The sequence below is a fragment of the Protopterus annectens genome, chromosome 2.part2 (assembly GCF_019279795.1).
Source record: "Protopterus annectens isolate FY-2018-M chromosome 2.part2, PAN1.0, whole genome shotgun sequence".
Lineage (NCBI taxonomy): Eukaryota > Metazoa > Chordata > Ceratodontiformes > Protopteridae > Protopterus > Protopterus annectens.
Window position 1 is genome coordinate 416,166,452 of NC_056730.1, and position 21,204 is coordinate 416,187,655.

Genomic DNA, 21,204 nt, shown 5'->3' on the forward strand with positions numbered 1-21,204 from the left:
GAATGACCTGAGACGTACCTCCCTGGACTACATGAAAAGAGTCATAGAGGAGCTCTCTGAACATTTAGCCCAGGCCGGTATGACCCTGACCTTGAGTAGCATCTTACCCTCACCAAGAATGATGCCACAATATGAAGACAAGATGATCAATTTCAACAATTGGCTTAAGTATTGGTGTCATTCAAAGGGGATCCAATGCCTGTCAGCCTGGGATGACATGCTCGACAAGCCACGATGCTTCACTAGGGACGGCTTGCACCTGTCACCCTTGGGCTTTCGGATATTGGCAAAGGCTCTTGCCACCCCATAGTGCCTTTGTTAGGCAAGGCTCAAAAGACAAACCCACCTCCATAGGTATCACAAGGGATAAGAAACTAAGAGGAATATGCTACTCAACGCCAAAAGTCTAAACCTCAAGATGCATGCACTCGCAACTCTCCTTAGCATGGAGAACATCGATATCTGTGCAGTAACAGAAACCTGGTTCAAGGCTCCCGAGAGCACCCCAGCACTACCAGGTTATACCTCATACCATACTTTTCGGCCCCAAAACTTGGACCGAACCACAAAAGGAGGGGGAGTATCAATATTTGTCAAAGATACCCACACCTCCAGGTTGGTGGCACAGCACGAAGCATCAGAGACTATCCGTGTGCAAGTAGCAGTGGGTAAAACTGCCTTCCAGTTTATCGCCTACTACAGACCACCCTCCCAAACCTAGGAACCCCACTCGGCCTTCCTGAGAACACTGGAAAATATGAAGGTCTCTCCAAACACCATTATACTGGGCGACTTCAACTACCCAAATATAGACTGGGAGCATTATTCTAGCTCCAACACCCTAGCCCAAAGGTTCCTAGAATTTATAAACTCAAATGCTATGGAACAACTTGTTACCACTCCCACAAGAGGGGAAAACATACTGGACCTGATCTTCACCAACATGAGGGCTCTATGCTCCAGACCAGAAGGGTATCCCTCACTGGTAAGATCAGATCATAAACTAATCTCACTGGATATTCGCATCCCGACCCCAGCCCCTGCCTAGAAAACCACAGTGAAAAACTTCTCTAAAGCAAATTTCACACTCCTCAAAACCGAGATGGAATCCTTCAAAGCCCCCGGGCCTGTGGAAAATACAGCCCAGACCGCAGAATCCTTTATAAACGCATTCTATGAACACCTCCAGGAATGCATGGATCATGCAATCCCAAATAAAACCAAGACCCAATCCTCCAAAGGAAGGCGTCTTGTCTGGTGGACCCCAGCCATAAACAAACTATACAATAGAAGGAGGAAGCTACTACATGGTAGAGCAAAATCCCAAAAAGGGAAGGCATCTCTGATCAGTATTAGCAAAAAACTACGGGCACTCATCAAATCGTCTAAGGCCAGCTTCGAGAGAAAAATTGCACATGACACTAAGGATAATCACAAGGCTTTCTTTAGTTATGTTAGGAACCTGGGTGGGAATTCCCAGATATGCTCAGAATTAGTCCAAAATGACAAAAAATACACCGAACCCACAGACATTGCCAACATCCTAGATGACAGGTTCAGCGCAAACTTCTCTCCCCCCCCACCAAAAGGGCAAATATCTATCCCAGCAGAGTGCTGCCCCCCTGACATCTCAGATGCTCAGGTAAGAGCCACCCTCTCCAAAGCAAAACACAGCATCAATGGGACCAGACGGTGTCCTGGGCTTCGTCCTACATGAACTCCAAGAAGAGCTAAACCCAAACATAAAACTACTATTCAATCTCAGCCTTACTACAGGATATGTACCCAAAGAGTGGCGTACAGCAACAGTGGTCCCTCTCCACAATGGTGGTGCCTCAACGGATCCTGGAAACTATCGCCCCATAAGCCTGACTAGCTTGGTCTGCAAAGCTATGGAAAGGATCATCATGGACCTCATAAATAAAGATATTGGGGACCTACAGACACTGGATCCTACCCAGTTCGGCTTTGTTAAGGGCAGATCCTGCCTCTTAAACCTGGTCGATTTCTTTGAAACAGTCACCAAGGCCATTGACGAGGGGAAGGTGGTCCACACAGCCTACCTGGACCTTGCAAAAGCGTTCGATACAATACCCAACTGGGCATTATAGATAAGCTCACCAGCTTAAATATAAACTCCTATTTCACTAGATGGGTTGCAAACTGGCTCAAGGACAGAACCCACATGGTTAGAATTGCTGGAGCCATGTCAGACTCCAAACCAGTTACAAGTGGCGTCCCACAAGGCTCAGTCCTGGGACCTCTCTTGTTCGGTATATATTTCTCGGAGGTACAGGCCAACATGGAAGGACTGTGGCTGACCAAGTTCGCAGATGACTGCAAACTAGGCGCCATAATTGAATCTCCAGCCGACACAAGCATCCTACAAAAGGGCCTCAGAGAAACAGACAACTGGTGCCAGAGCCATGGCCTCAAGCTAAACGCCAAAAAGTGTATAGTCATCCCCTTTGGAAAAAACAAAGTGCCCACAAATTACCACATAGGTGGTAATCCATTAAGTATGGAAGAAGTAATTAGGGACCTGGGGACCCAAGTTGATAGCAATCTCTCATTTGAAAACCACGTGGCCAAAGTGGTTAGAAGAACATTTTATATAGCCCACCTAATCATGAACAGATTCACATCTAGATCAGGTGAGGTCATCGTGCCTCTTTACTCATCCCTCATCAGGCCCATAATTGAGTACAATGCCCCTTTTGGGATGTACCTTACCAGACACCTGCAGCAACTGGAAAGACCCCAAAAGTACCTCACCAAGAGGATCAAAGGGCTCAAACAGATGCCATATGCTGCCCGGTTAAAGAAACTCCAGCTCTACTCAGTGGCATACCGCCTGCTCAGAGGCAATCTGTGCCTGACGTATAAAGCCATGTCCAACCCGGAATTAATGGACATGCCGCACCTCAGAAAATCCAAATCCCATCGAGCTACGCAATTGAGAGACTTGAACCTCAGCACTGAAATAAATAGGACATGCTGGAGGACAGATTCATAACCCAGAGGCTCCCTTCACTCTGGAATAAAATCCCAGTCCAGGTTAGGCAGAGTCCCTCATTGACTCTCTTCAAGAGGAATCTTGATGAGTGGATGGGATATTGTAGGTTTACCTCGGGTATCACTTCTGTGTCACTGTTAGACAGAGGCACAGTATACTAACCTCGAAAAAAGGCATAGCAAAATTCATTTAAAATGGGTGGTGAAAGCCAAACACACTCTGGCTAGGCTTATAAATGCCCTAGGGCAGATAGCCTAGTAGGAAGTATGAAGTATAACCTGTGCTCTCTCGCTATTTCTGCCCATTCCCTCTAGTCTGTCTATAACTTTCCATTTCCTCCTTCCTCTTACCTGTACTGCTTCTTTTTACACATTCAGTATCTCGACTCTACTTATCTGGATAATCCTTTCCCTCTTTTGTGGTAACTACAGCCCCTCCCAAGAATACCTACTTCCAGGACTACACTCCTCCCCCCTCACCTCACATCCTCTCTAACCCCTTAAAAACCTGTAGTCCTTGCGCCGCTTCCTTTACTATTTTAAAGTGATCTAGCTGCTGAGCATCCCTGGTCCCCAGCACCTTTGAGCTACCGTAAGTATGAATTGCATTTTTTCATATTTATTGTGATACCAGAGAGCTGTCTTCTATTAATGGCTTGATAGTGTGCTTAAAACTCATCATAACTATTTAATCCTGTGTACCTATGCTCTCACCTATACTTATTCACTTGTATGGCTGTAAATCAGGTAACACTTTTTAATCCTAATGGTTACCCTCGCTACTGATGGGAGTGTTGCTTAGAAGATTGTTGAGGGTTTTACACCTCCCACGTGGAGACGCTACTTTTAATTTTAACTTCATTCCCCTCGCAGTGTTGCCTAGAGATTTGTCGGGCTTTTACACCACCCACGTGGAGATGCTACTTTTAATTCTAGCTCTTTTCCCTGTAGCTTCTCTTGGTCTGAGATTATCTACAAAGATTTGTCTCTATACCATCACGTAATAAATGTAATGCATTTTTTGGTGGAACGGCTGTTTAGACAATTGAAGTGCTTTTAAACACCCAACGTGGAGGCACGTCTTCCAGTATTACATCGCTTCCCATGCAGTAGCTTTCACTAGTCTGACCCTGTACGGAGAATATTTCAACATTTAGATCCTTTGATAGAGCGTTTTTTAAAGGCTCCCTTGTAGGGTTGTATTTGCGCAGTCTGGCTTCTGGGTTTATAATTACATCTGTGGAGACGCTTCTGATGTACACTTTTCAACTCTACCACAGAGTATGATTGTTGAACTTAGTCTTCCACGCAGGTATTTTCTCAGGCTGAGTTCTGTAAAGTGAATATCTTAACTAAGCGCCCCTTCATTTTAGCATTTGATAATACCAGCTCTCTTGAGGGGCTATAATGCTTTTAAAATTAAAAGAGTTTGCTTATTCTCATATCCTAATGGGGTTATAATGCTAAATTCTTATAGTTTTCATTTAGTTCCCCACGTAGAGACGCTACTTGGTTTACTCCTTGGTGCCTGGGATTTAATTTCCACTCTGTCCTAGCGGCCCGAATGTAACATTTTTAAATGCTATCAGGAGATGCTATTAGCTTTATATCTGTATGATATTGGTGTCAGTATTTTATTAAATTTTGAACTTCCTGGGTGGGAACATAACCCTCCTTTGTCTCCTACATTATTGTGTGACAAGAAGTCCTGTCATTCTCATTTGTATATTTTAGATTTACTGGCTTGTTTCTTTACCCATAATACACCTCTATCTGGGATCTCTTGAACAGAGCTAAGTAAGACTTCTACTCTAGATAAGTAGCTTCTTTTTTCCCGATTTTAATGCCATACATCTGTATAACATGGTGCTGGATTCTCTAAGATGTCTTAACTGCTGCTTGTACCCTGTTGTGATCTGTGTTTAGCGAAGTGTATTCATACGCCCTTGTATAAGTCTAATCCTCACATGCATATACACAGTTTGTAGTCATTAGTTTAATGTTGGTTTTAATGCAAAACGACTGCTTTAGAGTATTAGCTATATCTTATGTTTGTAAAATTTAGATGAAATGTTAAACTCTACAAAGCCACTATCGGTTGGGTTACTGCCTTAATCATATATGACTTAGAGTTGAACTAGTGACTGCAGCTAAGAGAAGGTTTATTCCACCCTTTTGCCTTCACTTGTATCTGTATTTAGACAGATTTATTTCATGCTGGATACTGGCTACCATATTCAAAAACTACTATGACTTTACCTGGTTTATTGACTCTCTACTGTTTGGACTACTGGCTTGGTGTGTCTAAAGGCCTATGTAAATTAAAGTTGGTATCTACTGTTCACTGTATATTACTTAACTAAGCCCCTATGGTTGTGTGTGAGCTATTTTTCTCCTGCCTATCAGATATGACATGTATTTGATGAATTCTTTATTGTGTACCTTATTACTGTGTTGTTTATTAATGCTCTACTATCTGCTTTGCATATTCTGCTTTTTATACTAAAGGTATTTTTTTTCCTTTTCTCCTGATCCCGTTTGTTTCCCTCCATCTTCACCTACAAGTACCCAGCTGTCTTTGCCCATATCCTGTCCAGGAAACTGACTCCTCACACCTGATGACAAGGGAGCCATTCCAACCTGCTGTTACATCTCAGGGTCTCCCATCCTTGGTCCCAAAAGTTTAAAGAAGCAAGCATCTCAGGGTCTCCCATCCTTGTTCCCAAAAGTTTAAAGAAGCAATAAAGTATGTGGTTTTCTTAAACCTAACAGTTAACTAAAGAGGTGTTATATTTGATAGGTAGTTTTAAGGTCGCTTCTAAGATAGGACAGTCAGCAGCTTACCCATTAGCCTGTACACCCTTCTCAGACCTTTTTAAAGCTCATTCTAATTCTAGTCTCACCTATTTAACCCTGGAATAGACCTCTCCTTCTTACTGTCTTCTACTGCAACATTGGTTTTGTCCATTAGGTGGCACCCTTACCCAGTTCTACCTCCCTCTAGCTATCCTACTATCCCATACCATAACATGACAACATTTCCTTGATTTTTCCCTAGTCTTGCTACTATCTTAACTCACTTTTATCTTCTTACTACTACCTTCAGCTTTTTAGCCAGCTATAAAGCTCATTCATATTTTCTTACTTCCATCTTCAACCTTGAGCCAGCCTTTATCCTCCTTCTCTACCCATAGTATATTCTAAGATCTTCCTGTCCTAATAGTGTTACTTATTATCCCACTTTTTATCCTCTAATCGTCTACACTCAGCACCCACCTATCCTCATACTGTCCATCCTCCCACTGTGCCCAATCTCTCCTCTTACCTACAAAGTTACTTACCTTTCTTAAAAGCTTCTTTCACTGATTGATTCTTCTTCTTATGCTTCTTCTTTCTTTTGTCACTACCCGCTCCATTCGCCGTATGGGCTCACTCCGCTTACCTACCCTACCCCCAATTCCCACCCGCCCCAGAGGTCCTAGACTTATACCTCTTAGCCACACCCTCTTTCCAAACCATCAAATCAAATTGATCTACTAACCTAACCTTTTACACCACACCCTTCCTCCACATCCAATCATAAGCTCCCTCTACTTAAAGTAACATAACCTACTCTTATATCTTTACTTGACTTACATCAGTCCTACCTATTAGTTAGCTCCCATAATCAGATTAAGCATCATGCTCACATTAGCTAAATATACTCCTACCAAAATACTTCTCATTGCCACACTTATAATTGTTCTCACCTCATCTTATCTCTTAACCTCATTTACACATCTAAATGTTTCTCAAGTTCACTATCCTTATAAACAAACAACCAACAACCATACAATCTCTTACTACCTTTCACCAGCATATAAATATAACTTCCACACCAAGCTACCTTCTATCAAAGTACCACAGACTGTCCCACATTAAATATAACAACATAATAACCAGGAAAGTAACACACATAATCCTTTACTTAGACTGAAAAGACTATCCTTAGAGGATGGAGATATCCATCCTAATCCAGTCCCAGCCAATGTCCTTACCACTAATTCTCATACTCCCAATCCTACTACCCCACTCTCCCCTACCAAACTTCCCAACTCACTCCTAATATCTCATCTCAATATCCGCAGCTTAAATAATAAAGTGGCCCACCTCCATGCTCTCCTGGATGTATACTCCTTTTACATCCTTTGTTTGACAGAAACATGGTTAAAACCTGGAACCCATAATAATGAAATCACACCTCCAGGCTATAATATATTGAGACGTTGTCATAACAAAAGAAAGGGTGGGGAGTGGCAATTCTATTCAAAGAAGGCCTAATAGTCGCCTCTTCACCCAACAACCCTCCTATGGAAAATAATGCTGAAATACTCATCTCCAAAATACAGATCAATTCTAATAAATCCATAAATATTATCTGTATCTATTTACCTCCTGGGAACAACATCACTACACTAGAGAATATACTTTGCTGGGTCGCATCATCCTTCCCTCAAGGAACTATAATCCTAGGTGACTTAAATATTGATTGGAAGAGCATCAGTACTGACCATCCTACTTCCCATATTAACCTTCATGGCTTCTCTCAAACCATTACCTCCCCCACTAGAATTAACAAACCAAATAAAAAAGAGACTACCTTAGACTGGATTCTTATTAACAACTTTCAACAAACTTATAAGGTAGGGACCTTCCCTGATGATGTAAGTGACCACTCATTGATCTACATAATCAGGGAAAAGATTGATATTGCCCAACCCACAACATTCCGGACAATTCGGAGCAACAAGCATTTTAACATACAGCTATTCCAAAGTGAAATTACTGCTTGTAATTGGTCTCCCCTAAAAGCCCTACCACTTGAAGAGGCTGTCAAATACTTCAACTCTAAATTCTTAACTATCCTAGACCACCATGCACCTAAGTGTACCATCCGAATTAGATCAAAACCAGCTCCTTGGGTCTCTAAAGAAACCAGGCAAAAAATCCTACTCAGAAATAAAACCTGGGATAGGTGGCGAAGTACTAAACTTACAGCAGATCAACAAGTATTTAAACAACTGAGAAATTTGACAAAAAAAGCAATACTCTCAGATATAAAAAAAGCTTCTACTGTAAAATGCAACAAACGCAGCAAAATAATCCACAGAAATTCTGGGCAAGTATCAATAGACGCATAAACCCTAGTCACTACAGTACACCAAGCCCAACAGACACTAATCTCAAGACCCCAATCGAAACCGCTAACACCTTTAATACCTTCTTTACTGAAGCCATACAATCCCTGGCCAGCCAACTATCCCTTGATAACTGTAGCTTTCTTATCCCCAATAACAGCCTGATTCCCAATTTCAAATTACAACCCATCTCTACTAATTTTATTTACAAACTCATCCAAAAACTGAAGCTTTGTACTCCTTCTGCTGACCAGATCCCAGCTAAATATTTGCCAAAAGCAGCTACATCTGTAGCCTATCTCATATCTATTCTTATAAACAGAACCATAAAGAAGGGAACCATCCCAGCCACATGGAAAATTTCTCACATTATTCCCCTACATAAAGGGGGTAACTCAAATGAATACTCCAACTACCGACCTATAGCTCTACTATCTCCTTTAGCTAAAATCATGGAAAGATGCATTCATCTCCAGCTACTTAACCATTTAATTCAGCATAACTTATTAGCCAATACCCAGCATGGTTATAGGCCATTCCATAGCACCACTACTGCCCTTCTTTCCTTCACTGATTCTGTTAACAGAAACCGTAATAATAACATTCTCTCTTCAGCTCTCTTTATTGATTTTTCAAAAGCGTTCAAGATGGTTAACCACTCTTTGCTTATAAACATTCTAAAATCACTTTCTTTTGACTCACTAGCAGTACAATGGTTCACTTCCTACCTCAGCAATAGGCATCAAGCAGTGCTCTGGGAGAATAATCTATAATCCCTCCTGCCAGTCACCTTGGGTGTCCCCCAGGGCTAAATTCTAGGTCCTCTACTTTTCTCAATATTTATAAATGATCTGCATTTAGCTATTCCACAAGCTACCTGCATACAATATGCAGACGATTCTACACTTATTTGCACAGCCAACTCTTCTTCTGAACTACAATCCATAACTCAGAAGGTATTTAACACAGCAGAGTCATGATTTTTAAAGCATTGTCTCCTCTTGAATCCCAGAAAAACAAAACTCCCACTCTTACTCCTACCCGTAAGTCCACACCATTAGACTTCTCAGTCATCTCTAATAATGGTACCCTAATTTCTCCTGACTCCAACACCAAACTCCTTGGAATTACAATAAATAACAACCTTAATTTCGACTCTCACATTAACAACACTATAAAAAAAGTTAACAGAGGAATGGGCTCCCTATATAGGATTAGACCATTCCTTACCTCTACAACTAGAACCACTATCGCCCATTCACTTCGAATCTCTATACTGTTCTGTGCCTCACCAATTTACACAAACCTAACTAAAAACAACCTGCTCAAACTAACTAGCTCCTATAATAACATTGCTCGATTTACCACTGGAAACCCCTTCAGAACCCATCACTTTCACAATCTAAAACAACTTGGTTGGCTTGAACTACAGAATCAGCTTCAATTTAACCAACTTACCATTGCCCATAAGGTCCTTAATGAACCAAACAAAACTCCAATACTCTCTAACCTCATAATCCCCTATAAAAACTCAATGCCTTATGCTCGTCAAATAAACTATTAGTTAGCATAAACGACATGGCAGGTGACTCTCTCTTTTCAAACACAGCTGGCAAAAGCTGGAACCATCTACCTAGTGAACTTACATTACTTCCTTCCATACCCCTCTTCAAACAAAAACTCAAATTATTCCTTAGAACATACTGGTTATGCCCTTGCAGTAACCCTGACTAGAATTTCACCCCTGTTCTACTACTTCCCAGTTTCTACTTTAAAACTAGACAGTATTGTTTAGCATGAATGAAAGTGTGAACTGTAACATTTAAGTATTTTATTCCTCTGAAGATCATGTCCTAAATTCTGTTCTTTGTCATTTTATGTACAATACAATGTATTTGAAATAACTGCTGTTTACTATTTTATTGTAAACTACTACTTAGTTGTTTGTTTATTTTTTTTGTAATCTTTAACCTTTGTTATTACTGTGGTTAGTTTGGAGCTTTTCTCCCCGGGCCTCTACTGAAAATGGACATATATCCAGTTAGACTAGCCCGGTCAACAAATGTAAAATAAATAAATAAAATAAATTGGCTTCTCACCACCATGACCAGGAACCTTCCCATTCTCAATCTCTCTTACACTCAAGGCCTTGCTCTTTGCCTAGCTGTCACGATCAATATGGAAAATCAAACATGTCTCCAACAAGAACACTGGAATTCATATGAGCGATCTTCGACACAACATCCTGTCAAGCTTCCCTTCCTCCTCACAGACTTTCAAAAATAAGAAATCAGATTCAAGTTCTCCTTCCACAGACATTTGTAGCAGTACACCTAGTACTACAACTATTAGGCTCTATGGCAGCAACTGTTACCTTAGTACCCCTAACAAGGTTGCACATGAGATATTGGCCAAAGAACAAAACATGGATCCTTTCTCTATGCCTATTCAGAAGATCCTAGAATATCTCACTACCCTGTTACATGCTGGAGCTTCAGCATCGATGATTACAGTACATTTAGCAGCTATTGCAAATTTTCACAATGGAATCTAGAATTCATCATTTATGTCACACCGGTTGGGAGGGTGGCGTATGGTTAAGGTGTCTGCCTTACACACACAAGGTGCAGGGTTTGAGTCTCACAAGGGATAATTGGCTAGGCTTAAAATGGCTCGCAAGGGCAGTTAGCCTAGTACTAACCTATGAACTATTACAGTGGCTCCTCCCATCGCAATTGTCGATCTTAACCCACCCACTCGACCACATGAAACGCCTTACAAACCTTTGCAAGGAAGGCATGCTGTGGTGGATGAAGCCAGAAACAAATCTTTGGTGTCGACCATTCTGTCTTCCCCAGCCTAAGGCCACGGTGACCACGGACACTTCCCTGTTAGGGTTGGGGGGGGCATTTTCAGGAAAGGACGGCCTAAGGCACTTGGTCCCCCATTAGGCTAATTTGCACATAAGTGTCCTGGAATTGAGGGCATTTCTCTTAGCGTTGCAAGCGTTCCACACATCCCTTCCTTCTGGGACTATTGCAATACAATCTGACAACATGTTAGTCATCTGGTACATCAGCAAACAAGGTGGAACCAGGTCTTACCCCCTATGTTGGGAAGCCATGAGAATATGGCATTGGGCGATGGCTTCCAACTGCTTTCTCATAGCGACGCACATTACCAGGAGCTCCAGTCTCATTGCAGACAATCTGACCAAGAACATATTGATGCCTCACGAGTGGTCCCGTGACCCAATTATAGCAGCTCAAATCTTCCATCGCTGGGGCAGGCCTTGCTGCGACCTGTTTGCTTCACCCCTAAACAACAAATGCAGAAGCTACTTTGCCCTGATCCCCCCTCAGGGGGAGTCACCGAGGGATGCTCTGATGCACGATTAGCCCCTGGGTCTACTGTACACCTTTCCCCAGTTTCCCCTCATCCCAAAATTTCTACAGAAAGCTCAAAGGTTGAGAAGCGAAATGATCCTCATTGCCCCTGTCAAGTCTGGTTCCCATTCCTATGGCCTCACCTGATCTACAGCCCATGGATCCTGGATCAATCTCAAGGACTGCTGACTCACCCTCAGGGATTGATTCACCCCAATCTCCACAGCCTCAAGCTCAGCTTGGTTTCTCCATTTCCGATGATTGCCAGGCTACCTGATATTTCATCCCCTGTTCGCGAGATCCTCCTGGCTTCGCACAAACCATCCACCAGAAACATTTATTTCAGTAAGTGGACTAGGTTCTCTATATGGGCCAAAGAACAAAACATAGATCCTTTCTCTATGCCTATTCAGAAGATCCTAGAATATCTCACTACCCTGTTACATGCTGAAGCTTCAGCATCGACGATTACAGTACATTTAGCAGCTATTGCAAATTTTCACAGTGGAATCTAGAATTCATCATTTATGTCACACCGACTGTGCAAAACCTTCATGAAAGGAGTATTACATATTAAACCTTCTGTCAAGCCCCCTACAGAGCCGTGGGACTTAACATTGTTGCTTCAGTCATTAACAAGTCCTCCTTTCGAGCCTTCTAATTCATGCAATATAAAATTTTTGTACTGGAAACCCCTACTCCTAGTAGCCCTTACCTCAGTGAGAAGAGTTTCTGAGTTGCAGGCCTTGAGTGTCAAGAAACTGTATTTGATCTTCCACAAGGATAGAGTTTCTCTCCATACTAATTCCTCCTTTTTCCCCAAGGTCATTTCTAGTTTTTCCATCAACCAATCTATTGACCTACTCGTTTTCTTTTCCCATCATTCAAATAAAGGGGAGTACTTTCTACATACCCTTTGATGTTCATAGGCAACTTCATTTTTACTTGGACAAAGAACAAAATCTCTCAGGAAAATGGATCAATTGTTTGTAGTATTTGCAGTACCCAGGATGGGAAAGCCTGTTTCCAAAATGACCTTATCTTCTTGGCTCAGAAACACCATTACTTTCATCTACCAACAAAATAAAATGTCCTTGCCTTCCAAAATAAAGGCTCACTTTACTAGATCAATAGGAACCTCAGTGACCTTTCACTCCAGAGCCTTTATGGACAATGTCTGTGCAGCAGCCATTTGGGCAAGTCCACATACATTTATCACTCATTACAAATTGGATTTGGCCTCCAGGCGAAGAGCATCTTTTGGTTCTATGGTGCTCAGGAATATCCTTCCTTAAGGCCATCCAGGACTAAAAGTAGCTGGGGACTCGGTCTTATCAGTAAGGAATGAATGAAGATTTACAACATCAGATAAAGAAGTTATGTCTTACCATAACTTTCCACCTGTGTTGTAGATCTTCATTCATTCATTACTTCCCGTCCTCCTTCCCCCTGTCTGGACTTCTGGTGGACTTTAGGATTACCTTATTAGTTAGGGTATCTGCTCAGACAGAGCCTCCTACTATCATTATTAATCTTTTTATAGTATAAGGGCGGGCAAACTCGATCTGAAAAGACAATGAGAGGGGCATTGTGGGTAGGACTTAGCTGAAAGTTTTTGGCTGGCGCGACCTTGGTACCGGCAGTGTTGGTTCTGAGGACGGAACCAAAGTCCTATCAGTAATGAATGAATGAAGATCTACAAGACAGATGGAACATTATGGTAAGACATAACTTCTTTTTATGCATCAACATACATTTTTTGAACAGTAAGTATGAAACTGTAATGTCTGACATTAACGACTGACACTGATGATCTGTGATTTACCAGAAACAAAAAATTACAAGGGACAGGACAAAAATATGAGGAAAAATCAGGGACATTCTGAAAAATTCTAGACAGTTGAGAGGAATGCATTCATCTCTGCTAAGTTTGACATCAGTTCTTGAGTAAACCCAATCATTAGCTGGGAAGGAAGAAACTGAATATCTTTGCATTGCTGAATTTCCCTTAGGAAGAATGAGTTGAAGGAAAGCATCCCTGTCCTCTGTAGAGGACTGTTAGACATGATATCACTCAGCTTTTAGACAGATGGTAGGTAGTTGTGGTTATCTCGCAGGTACAGTAGAGAGCAGGGGCATGCTGTTGGCATCATTACACATCTGTATGCTGGGAGAATGAAAAAAATATACAGTTTTAAGTGACCCTGTGAAGAAGTCTTCTCTTCCATTCTGTATCTGCAAAAGTGTCCTAACTCCATTGGATTAATAGAGATGTAGGCGGGCCACTAGTACTTCATGCCTAAGGGGCTGCTGAGAAGGACTATTATTGAATACAGCCTACAATAAGGAGAAAACACATCTCACTAGGTTATATGAAGGCCCTTATCATGTCAGATTAAAAATTAAGAGTAAATCAGCAGCAAATTTAACAATTAAATAAACTAAAAGTTTTGTCATCACTTTTATGTCTCTGAATTATCGGTATATTCTGTATTTACAGGTTGTGGGATGACGGGATCATTGACCCTTCTGATACCAGGCTAGTCTTGGGCCTTAGTCTCAGTGCAGCCCTTAATGCACCCACGAAGAAGACACAGTTTGGAGTCTTCAGGATGTAATCTTACATTAATGTCTTCAGAAGTGTAACTGATGATCATGTATATCATAATTTTGGTTATGTATATAATAAATATTTAATTTAAACATTGTGTGTCTTTTTGATTAAGCTTCACTAACTAGTTAATTTAACTCAAGATATAATTCTTCTTAATTCCAGAAATGTTTGTTTTATTTAGCGGTGTTGGTAATAGGTGGCTGATCCTAGCTCTCTGTGGCTCTGTATGGGTGCTACCATATAGAACACACTTTTGAAAACAAAGGAGGGGAAGAGACTACATCACTGTAAGTAGACTAAGACTTTGCCCTGTCATAAGAAAAACTTGACTTTTAATGCATTTCAAATCGGATGCAGCACTAGCAGGCTAATTTGTGGTAAACAAAATCAGGAATTATGTCTGTGAAAAGGTTGAAATAATGATGGTGTCATTCCACTGCAGTACAAATAGTATTAAGACAGTATTTATATGTGAGTGGTGTTACTTGTCAGAGGGGGAAGAAAAAGATAGTTACCGTTCTGATTATCAATATATACAATAGGAATTGGATTTCAAGATTGCTGCACACTGAGCAACAGCTTGTTTCTAGCTCTCCCAGTGTGAAAACAGAAACTCAACAGAGAAGGTCAGTAGACTTGTGTTTATGGGTACATTTTATTAACTGGCTTGTAAGTGTATTGCCTGGATGCCAGGAATAAAGAAATACAGAATACCTGGAAAAAATCAGCTACAAAAAGTGATGAAGAAACACTGATTGGGGAAAGTAGTGCAGCTGTTCAGCAAAAAGCAATGCAAGCTTCTGACATTACTTCCAATAACATACAAGAGGATATAAGACAACTGCATACAGACCTGGTTAAAATAAACAAATCACTGAGCAACAAAAGGCTGGAAAAATGAAAGAAGCTTTAAATAGATATTCAGATGAGATGATAAAGCTTGTTAGAGGTCGAAATGAAGAAAAGGCTGGCTGAATACGAGACTGCTCAGGAAGAGATGTTTAAAAAAAAATAGAATTAGAGAACAGTGCACGTAGGGAAAATGTGAGATTTTCAGCTGTACCAGAGAAGCTGGAAGGAATGGACTGCATTAATTTTATGAAAGCACAAATAAGCAACTGGTCTGGTATTCCACAGCAGAAGTTGTTAGGAGAAAGGGCACATTGTATGTATGCTCCAAACCTAGCTATAAGAAAGCAACCTAGACCTTTAATAGTAAAGATGCAATCCTACCAGCAGAAGGAGTTGATTCTGACAAAACTGTGGCAGAAGGATAAAATGCTAAAAGTGGGAGGCAGCAGTGTGTTTGTGGAGAATGATTACCCATTGTACACCAGGCAAAAGAGAAGTAAATTCATTCCACTATTCAGAGAATGTCAGGACACAGGTGTGAGATTCAAACTGCTGTATCCAGCTGTTTTTAAGATATTCTTCCCTAGAGGGACAAAATCACAAAATCATTTTTGGTAAAGTGCATGTTAAGGAGAAAATACAAAAGTTTGTCCAACAAAAAATGAGTTGTGAAACATAAGGGGATTCTGCTTCTTGTTCCTCTGGTAATAAAGGCCACAGAGAGACACTACCTGTGAAACCTTGTCCAGTATTTCAAAGGAAATTGTTGGAGAATAGTAAGGGACCATGATAGTTGGCTAGAAGAATCGAGAGTACATTGGAAATGAAGCAGAGACAGGATTTGGGTGATGGAGAAGAACAGTAATAAAACCAGTAACTTAATGTGGGATTATAATGTAATTCTATTTGTGAAGTATAACAGAACAAGAAATTCTGGAAATATTGGACCTTTTCAAAATTTGTTGGATTTGTGGGGGCTCTAAAGTATATGCCCTACTTCATGTCATTAATGTTCAGAAAAATGCTTTGGGGAGGGGTAAAGAGGGGAGAAAGCTAACTGCACATAAAGAAAACACTTTCATTTCTTAATAGCACTGTATTTGTGGTGCATGGTTTTCTTTACATGCTATTTTTAAGTGTAATGGGGATTGTAAAGAAGGTGATAGTGTTTTATTTTCTTCCCTCTTCTCTCTTTTCTTGTACAATTTTGAGAAATATAAGCACAGCAACGAAAAAAGGAGCCTGGTTGGAAAGGCATGACAAAGTTAAAATTGATGTGCTTTTTTCATTCTTGCATAGAGAAGTGAGTGACTTAAGGACTTTGGATTGATTGGTTTTGGAAGAGAGCAAGTGAATGAAAGAGTGTATTGAATGTTGTGAGGCTTTTTTCCTAACAGATTCATGTATACTGAGTGGCAATTCTGCAGCTGGTCTTCATGTCTCCATTGAAACTGGAGACAGTCTAGTGAAAGGAGATTGGCTGAGGGAAAAAAGAACAGAGAAATTTGCTAGGACATAATGTTCTCTGAAAACAAGCAGGTTTTTCCAGCTGAGAGATTTAAAGATAATAGAAAAACAATTAGACTTGAAGTAAAGTTTTTTCAGTGCTTTTTAAATGCAGTGAGGATACTAACATAAACAGATGATTTTGTTTTTTTCTTTCTCTTTTTTTTTGTTCAGTTTTAAGAAATATGGGCACTGCAATGAAAAAAATAGATGAGAGAGGGAAGAGAGGAAGTGTCTGGTTAAGAGAGCACGACAAAAGAAAAATCAGTGTGTTTTTTCCCATGGTTGCATAGGAAAATGACTGCATTAGGACCCTAGGCATTATCCAGTAACAAGTCTATTACAAAGCATGTAAATGAAGCAGAATGAGTATTATAAGGCTTTTTTCCTGGTAAACAAGGTAAGGGTACCCTTAGCAGTTTTGTGTATGGTTTTCATGTCACTAGAAGACCATTTTATAAAGGGAAATGGCTTGGAGAAAATGTTTTCTGAAAGCATTCAAGTGTTTTCTCAGCTGGGAGAGCTATCAAGATAAATAAAAATGAATCCAAGGTGGAAAGCCAAACCAAGACAGACTACTACTTTGTAAAATGCTTAGAAAGTCTGATTCTTTAATGTGAAACCATAAGAAACAATAAAACCACAAGCGCTTTCGCTCGGTCTGTGCCGAGCTTTATCAAGTGAACATCCAAAGTGCTGCAAAGCTTTATATACACTGAAGTTAATTGTTAATTAATCAATTAAAAATTAGAACTTGATAATGTTAAAGTCAATAAATTGTTAAAAATGCTTCATTGTTAAAAGTTAAACCTAATGCATTATAATAAATATGTACAGTAAATATTAAAGCTATGAAATAAAATAAAATAATAAAAAAATAAAAAACTGTAAACAGTGCATTTAGCAGTAAATTAAAATAAGTTATTTATCAGTTATTTATCATATTTCACTTAAGGTTTTTTGTATCAGCAGTGAAGGAGCTTCTTATAGTCGAGCCTTTCTTAGCTTAAGGGCACTGTTTATGTTAATGTTGTCATTTAATCCAGGGTGTTTGCCTGCATCTAGTTTAAGTTGCCATATAAGTTCCTTGTATTCAAGGGTCGTCTCCCAGTCACCTCCCCTAGCGTCCGTGGTGACTTGCTCCAACACTATGAATTTAAGATCTATCTCAGGGCGAGTGAGTGAATGCTTATAGAATGCGTTGAATACAAGGAACTTATATGGCAACTTAAACTAGACGCAGGCAGACACCCTGGATTAAATGACAACATTAACATAAACAGTGTCCTTAAGCTAAGAAAGGCTCGACTATGAGAAGCTCCTTCACTGCTGATACAAAAATCCTTAAGTGAAATATGATAAATAACTTATTTTAATTTACTGCTAAATGCACTGTTTACAGTTTTCTATTTTTTTATTATTTTATTTTATTTTATTTTATTTCATAGCTTTAATATTTACTGTACATATTTATTATAATGCATTAGGTTTAACTTTTAACAATGAAGCATTTTTAACAATTTATTGACTTTAGCATTATCAAGTTCTAATTTTTAATTGATTAATTAACAATTAACTTCAGTGTATATAAAGCTTTGCAGCACTTTGGATGTTCACTTGATAAAGCTCGGCACAGACCGAGCGAAAGCGCTTGCGGTTTTATTGTTTCTTATGGTTTCACATTAAAGAATCAGACTTTCTAAGCATTTTACAAAGTAGTAGTCTGTCTTGGTTTGGCTTTCCACCTTGGATTCATTTTTTATTGGTCCTGTTCGTGTGTTTTTTTTTTTTTTGGATTCCAGAGCTATCAAGATACACAAAATCAAATAGCACTTACTAATGGCACAGGCTGTACCATGCATCTTAACATGACTAACCTTTCTTTTTGGTTAACTTTAGCCTGTTTGTTTGGCTATCAGCTTAGAACTTTTGTTCTTATTAGGAAGCAACAACTTCAATATTTGATTATGTACATAGTTTTGTGTATTATTATTAAGTTAATAGGTTTTGGGGGGTTGTTTGTTCTGTTTGAGGGCTTTCAAGAAGCAAAAAGCTACATAAGATGTGGCATAGACACAAATGTATATGATAAGAAACAACTGTATAAAAGACCAACCTGTTGAACAGTATATGCATGTATCGTAAAAGTTGGAACTAGACATTTAACAAAAAAAGCAGTTGTACATAAAAGGTAGTAATAATAACTATAAAAGAAAATAGCTCTTTCTGTAATGTCTTTCAGGCTGAATGGGCTTACAGATGAATATAAAACAGAAAGACTGGTGAACTATATTAAAAAATGTAGCGTGCAAATAGCTGTGCTACAGGAGACACACCTGGAAAGAAATGAACATGTGCATTTGATAAAGAAAGGTTTTCAGGATGGTTACTCAGTGAAATACCTGAGGCAAAGGAAAAGAGGAGTACTTATATTAATTGCAAGAGGAGCTCCAATAGTGATAGAAGAGGGAAAAAAAATAATAATGGAAGATATGTAGTGCTAAGGAGGAGAATTACATTGGCATGGATTTACATTCCACCTAAAACTGCTATAATGGAGCACAAGAAAAATCTGGGAGAAATAATCAGCTTTCAGCAAGGAATATTACTTATAGGTGGAGACTAGAATTTGGTTTGCAACAGTAAAGATGTGTCTGGGGGGGGCGGAAGGGAAAATATAACAAAGGAATGTAGATTTTTGAAGAAATTTATGAAAATGTTTGGCATGGAAGATGTGAATTCAGTACTAGGAGCTCAGAGTGAATTTGCATATTATTCACTGAGATACAAAAACTGGGCTAGGCTAGATAGGAACATGCATTTAATTGAAGGTCCTGAAATGCACCCAATAACTATTTCAGATCATGCGCCAGCAATAGCTAAAATAGAATCGCAAGCTGATGAATTAAAAATGAGACACTGGTGCTTTCCTACCTATCAGATGAAAAGAAAGGAATTTAAGGAATGGGTTTTGAAATTAATTCAGGAGCTACTAGAGAAGATAGAATTTACTTCTGAAAATATAGCAAGGGAGTGGGACAAAATTAAAGTGGAGTTTAAAACTAGTGTGGAAATAAAGGAAAGGGAGATTTAGTTAAGAAGTAACAAGAATTATTTAGAGTGACTGACAAATATTAAAGTATTGCAAACTAAGGGGAATGTCTCAGAACACGCAAAGGAGCAACTGCAGCATTCTAAACAGAAAATAAGGGACTACCTTGATAATATGCACATGTTTAGAAAGACTGCTGTTAAGCAGCTGTTTTTTGATAATAATTCTAGAGCACCAAAATGTTTAGCACAATGACTCAGGCAGCAGAAAGTGGAAAGGGCTGCCAACAAGCCTACAAGGAAGATAAGAGATCCTGCAGAAGTAGTAGAAATATTTTGGAAGTTTTATGAAAGTTTGTTTAAAGCAGAGAAATATGGAAATCAGGAAAAGGTACAAATGGAAATATTTATGCAAGAATTAAATATGCCAAGGTTAGAGGTAGATGAGGCTCAATTACTAACAGGATAGGAAGAGCTGAGATAAAAATGTGTATGTATAACCAATTTCCAAGAAAGTCCCACTGAATAGATGGTATTCCTTTGGAAATTTGGAAGTTAGGATGGAGAAAAACCGATACAGATCTACAAGGTTTTAACAGTATTTTAAGAGGAGGAGAAGTACTACCAGCATCCTGGAAGAAGGCGATGGTAACAGTAATACCTAAACAGGGTAAAGATCCATCAGATCCAGCTTCATACAGGCCCATTTCAATACTAAACCATGATTATAAAGTCTGTGTCTATAATGGCTAAAGGAATCGCAAAAGTGATACCAAAATTGATAGATGTGGATCAGTGTGGTTTTGCAGAGGAGAGGCAAACATTTGATAACATTAACAGAACATTGATGACACAGAGGGAAGCAGAATGTAAGAAAATACCACTTTTGTTGGTGGGTCTTGATGCAGAGAAAGCATTTGACAGAGTAGACTGGGACTTCATGAGCAGAGCAATGGAAGCATTTGCTTTTCCTGATGCAACTGTAAGGTTGGGTTAGGAGTATGTATGAGGGATCGGAGGTGAAAATTAAAGTGGGCAGGGTCCTCTCTGATAACTTCTGCTTGAGTAGACGAACCAGGCAGGGTTGTCCACTTTCCCCTTTGTTGTTTGCATTACATTTAGAAGTGGTAAAGAAAATAAGAGACTCAGAATTTCAAGGATATAATTGGTATGGTAGTCAGGAAAAGCTGGCTCTGTTTGCAGATGATGTTATTTTATACATGACATTACAGTGTTGTGGACCATTTTAAGACAGTTTCAAATCTTCTCAGGATACAAAATTAATGAAGCTAAAACAAAGACAGTAGAGGTAAGTTATGTACCACAGACGAATTGGTCTAACAATATCCATATTCATGGGGACATGATAAAATGAAGTATTTCGGAGTATGGATTACAAATGATGCTCTTGTGGCAGCTAAGGATATGTGGGAAAAGACTAAACAGAAGGTAATACAAAATTGAGAAACTGGAAACATTGTTATATGGATATGGATACTGAGATACAAGCAATTAAAATGTTTTAGTCCCTTTAGTCTTATACACAGGTCAGGCATATTTTTATCAACCAGAGGAGAAGCTGTGGATAGCAATTAAAAAAGAG

At 39.5% G+C, this 21,204-nt stretch overlaps 1 protein-coding gene across 1 annotated transcript in view; it reads left to right on the forward strand.

Moving 5' to 3' along the window:
- Window positions 1-14,281, forward strand: part of MCCC2 (methylcrotonyl-CoA carboxylase subunit 2) — a 1,233,028-nt gene extending 1,218,747 nt beyond the window's left edge. The window contains exon 16 of the mRNA XM_044064435.1: window positions 14,079-14,281. Within this exon, the coding sequence (XP_043920370.1) occupies window positions 14,079-14,196 (118 nt within the window). The 3' untranslated portion in view covers window positions 14,197-14,281. The remainder of the gene's footprint in view (window positions 1-14,078) is intronic.
- Window positions 14,282-21,204: the final 6,923 nt, after the last annotated feature.